The 4,517-nt window shown below is 57.3% G+C and overlaps 1 protein-coding gene across 1 annotated transcript in view; it reads right to left on the reverse strand.

Moving 5' to 3' along the window:
• The window catches only part of NODAL (nodal growth differentiation factor), a 10,128-nt gene extending 7,104 nt beyond the window's left edge, over positions 1-3,024 (reverse strand). Inside the window, exon 1 of the mRNA XM_011927456.1 lies at positions 2,795-3,024. Within this exon, the coding sequence (XP_011782846.1) occupies positions 2,795-2,987 (193 nt within the window). The 5' untranslated portion in view covers positions 2,988-3,024. The remainder of the gene's footprint in view (positions 1-2,794) is intronic.
• Between the last annotated feature and the right edge of the window lie 1,493 nt (positions 3,025-4,517).

Consider the following 4,517-nt stretch of genomic DNA (forward strand, 5'->3'; position numbering starts at 1 on the left):
GGAGGCAGAGCTTGCAGTGAGCTGAGATCCGGCCACTGCACTCCAGCCTGGGCGACAGAGCGAGACTCCGTCTCAAAAAAAAAAAAAAAAAAAGAGTTCTAACATTGTGGGTGTCACTGGTGCCTGACGCAAGGTAGGAATGTTCTCAGAAAAAAACAAACACATCCAAATACAACAAATGTGATTTTAAGGTGGGTATGAGGAAGGGGGTCATGGACACCCAAAAACCCATTCATATGCTGAATGCCGACTTAGCCACACAGATGCCCCTGATGTCCTCCTGACCCACCTCCAGTTCTTTTCTTTCTTTCTTTTTTTTTTTTTTTTTTTTTGAGAGGAGTCTCGCTCTGTGGCCAGGCTGGAGTGCAGTGGTGCAATCTCAGCTCACTGCAGCCTCCACCTCCTGGGTACAAGTGATTCTGCTGCCTCACCCTCCCGAGTAGCTGGGACTACAGGTGTGTACCACCATGCCCAGCTAATTTTTGTACTTTTAGTAGAGACGGGGTTTCATCATGTTGGGCAGGATGGTCTTGATCTCTTAACCTCATGATCCGACCACCTTGGCCTCCCAAAGTGCTGGGATTACAGGTGTGAGCCACTGCGCCCGGCCCCACCTCCCGTTCTGAAGAAGAAAGTGGCTGGGCTCACGCCCTTGGGTTCTCTTCCTGTCACGGACACCACCGTCCCCAGACAGGGCTGTGAGGCAGGGCTGTGAAGGCCTGACACTGAGTGCCCACTCTACATTTTCATAAATTATAAGGGTCGTTACCACCAGTGGCTTCCCGTGTGCCAAGTGTTTCACAAGCATTCTCTAAATCTCCTCACTGTTCCTCTCATCTCACCGTTTGCAGATGAGAAAACTGAAGGTCCAAGGCGAAGGTTAAACAGCAACAGATACAGATGTAAACCCAACTGGACTCCAACATCCCTTTCATGCAACTGCGGTGCAGCTTATTCGAAATAAACCCAAGATGGAAGAAGTGGGGCTAGGACATCCCTTCTCCTCCAGTCTCCCTCCAGGCGGGCTCTTTCCACTGCTCTTAGAAAATGAGGCCGATTCACAAGGTAAATGTGCCGCGTGCCGCATGCCGCATGCCGCTGTACACTCAAAAGCAGTGTTTAGGCCCGGTGCGGTGGCTCACGCTTGTAATTCCAACACTTTGAGAGGCCGAGGCAAGCGGATCACGAGGCCAGAATTCGAGACCAGCCTGGTCAGTACAGTGAAACCCTGTCTGTACTAAAAATATGAAAAAAATAGCTGGGCACAGTGGCACGCGCCTGTAGTCTCAGTTACTTGGGAGGCTGAGGCAGGAGAATTGCTTGAACCTGGGAGGCGGAGGTTGCAGTGAGCCGAAATCGTGTCACTGCACCCCAGCCTGGGCGACAGAGGGAGACTCCGTCTCGAAGAAAAAACAAAAAACAAAAAACAGTGTTTAGCTGAAACAGAGCAGTCTCCTAATTTACAGAAGGGAAGGCAGAAAGAGAACCCAAGACGCGCCAGGGACAACAGGGAATCAGGAAGCAGGATTTGAGGCCTAGAACCCAGTTTTCCAGATGCCTGTCCATCACCGCACACATCTCGAACTTTCCAGAAGGGAGTGAACTGGAAAAGCGCTCCCTCCCTTCTTTGACCCCTCCCATCCCCGGTCGCTTTTCGGTGGAGGGGCCGAGCAATCCAGCAAATTTCTCATTACCCCGCCCCCGAGGGTGTCCCCTGGTCTGGCTGGTCCCCAGATGACCCTTCCGGAGAGGGTCACTGGCTGGCTGACCCCAGACGCGGGAGCGAGGAGCCCCCGGCACCAGGTCACAAGGGGCGGGCAGGCGGCAGGTCGGATCAGATTAGCCGATGTGGATTGCGCCCCAGCCCCGGGGAGGGCCGTCTGGCCCCCCCAGGCGGAAGGAGGCGCGGGCGGCCGCGACTGCCCAGGTGGCGGGATGTGGATTGCGGCGCGAAAGGGGCTCCCTCGCCGCAGCACCCACCTGCTCGCCGCGCTGGGTGCCCAGAAAGCGCTGCCAGGTCCTCGAGGGCGATACCCTCAGATCCCTGCCGTCCTTGACACCCACTCCCCTGCAAATCATGGCCCCGAACCCGGGGTTAACTGAGACACTTGACACCTCCCCGGCGCAGCTGGAGGACCCTAGGCTGCCACAGTTCGCGACTTCGGGACAGCCCATCCCTGATCTCCGGACCGTGAGCCCGAATCCCCGATGTTACCAGCTCAGCTGCCGATACTCCCGACGTCACACCCCGGGACCCCTTCACCCTCACTCGCAGAAAGAAAAAAAATTCGCCAAGACAGAACCATTTCAGTAATACCAACGACCATTTACTGTGCCGTGCCGGGTACTGCGCTGAGCGTTTCGCGCGCATTCCACAGTCTGATAGACGAGGTGCTATTTATTACACCTATCCTACAGATGCGCAGACCCGGGCGCCGGGATAAGCAGCATCACAAGACGGCAGCGATCAGCGCCTCCCACTCTTCTGCGCTGCACTCCGCGCAATCCCAAATCAAAACTCAGAGACTATGGTCCCCGTCGAGGACACACCCTGAACGCTAGAATCTCTACCCGACTCGGCCATGGATACGCCCCCAGCCACCGACGCTGCTCCCGGAGCCTGCTGACGCGGAGACACCGGCAGAGCCAGGCCCTGGGCTCGGGACGCCCAGGCGGCTGCATACCCGGCTTGGAGCCGCAGCCCCTAACCCAGAACACTTCCCGAGTCCGCCGGCTGGAAGCGGCGGAGGCGCCCCGGGGTGCCCAGCGGAGCGCGGCAAGCGGCATAGCCTACCTTGTGCCTGCAGGCTGCGGATGATGTCCGCCCGCGGCAGCGGGTTGCGGTAGAGGCTCAGCATATACGCCAGAGGCGACGGCGACGAGGGTTGCCCCCGCGTACGCAGGTGCGCAGTGGCCACTGTCGCATCACCCGCCTGGAGCAGGGCCCACCAGGCGTGCAGGAGGAAGGGCAGGCAGTGGGCGTGCATGGTGGGCTGGCCAGGCCTGAAAGCAGCACCTCCAGCCCTTATATCCTGGGCCTCAGCAGCCGCCCCGCCCCCACCTTTCCTCCCTCCGGGGAAGTTTTAAGATCATATAACCCCCGTCCGGAGGGTGGGAGGCAGAGAGACCTCCTGCTGGGGATGGGCGAGACCTGATCCTGGTGCGGAGGAGGCCCGCAAAGCTGACGGAGGACCTAGGTCCAGGGACGGGATCTAGGGCTCCTGGTTTGCCCGGTCTGGACACCCTGGCACCCTGCTCCTCTAGGTACCAAAGGCCTTGATGCTGAGACAGAGCAGGCTTGTCCCGGCAGACTCCCAGGTCAGAACTGCGACTTCCTTACTGGGCCTCACCTGGGATCCCTGCCCCATCCTCTCCACTTAGGCTGCAAATGGACCGCTGGCTCCTCAAGAAGCAGGAAGAGTATGCCAAGGGATCCTCGCGGCCCTCAGGCAGACTTTGGCCCAATCTAGCCGGGGCAGCCTCCCTGGCCACTGTCTAGATGGCCTCGGGGAGCACCCTTGGCCCTACCAAATACTGAAGTGCTCTCCTGGGGAAGATAGAAGGCAGGAGGGACTAGGACGATGTCTTCTTCGTCTGAAAAGGGAGTGTTCAGCAGAAGCTGGAGCCTGAAGGAGCCAACGGGATGATCCTGGTTCATCAGGCTCTTCCCCCACAGGCAGACATCACCCCAGTAATTTCAGGAGGAAAGGTGTTACCCTTGTTGCCCACATCCCCCAATCCCTGCCTGGTGTGGCAGGGCCACAGAAGACCTGGGTGTCGGCTCAGGGCCACTCACTTTGATCTCTAGGCCCTGCTTTCCTTATTTGCACAAGAGTGATCCTTGTCTGGCCTCCTCCCTTCCAGGTGCAAAGTCAAGTCAGGGCTGGAATGACTTTTAAAGAAATGTAAATCCCTGCTCCAGTGTCAGGCCCCATCCGTTTTCCTTTACACCTGAGGGCTCTTTCTCTTCCCAGCTCTCCCCACCTACCTAGCCTTGACAAGCACGTTAGCTGCTGGCCAACACTTACTGAACACTTACTAAGTGCCAGGCACAGAGCTAAGTGCTCTATACACCCGGCTTCTTTCACAGGATGCCTCTAGCTCAAAAGAACTGTAGGCTGCTGGCCGGGCACAGTGGCTCACACCTGTAATTTCAGCACTTTGGGAAGCTGAGACTGGCAGATTGCCTGAGCCCAGGAGTTCAAGACCAGCCTGGTCAACATGGCGAAACCCTGTCTCTACCCAAAACTATAAAAATTAGCCAGGCATGGTGATGTGCGCCTGTAGTCCCAGCTCCTCTGGAGGCTGAGGTGGGAGGACTGCTTGAGCCTGAGAGGCGAAGGTTGCAATAAGCCAAGATCGGGCCACTGGACTCCAGCCTGGGCGACAGAGTGAGACCCTGTCTCAAAAAACAAAACAACAACAACACAACAACAAAAGAACCGTAGGCTGCAACCTGAGCAGGTGTTAGAAAATGGAGAAAGGTCCAGCAGGCTCAACTAGGAGCTCCAATCCTT

Source organism: Colobus angolensis, unplaced genomic scaffold (assembly GCF_000951035.1).
Source record: "Colobus angolensis palliatus isolate OR3802 unplaced genomic scaffold, Cang.pa_1.0 Scaffold12, whole genome shotgun sequence".
Lineage (NCBI taxonomy): Eukaryota > Metazoa > Chordata > Mammalia > Primates > Cercopithecidae > Colobus > Colobus angolensis.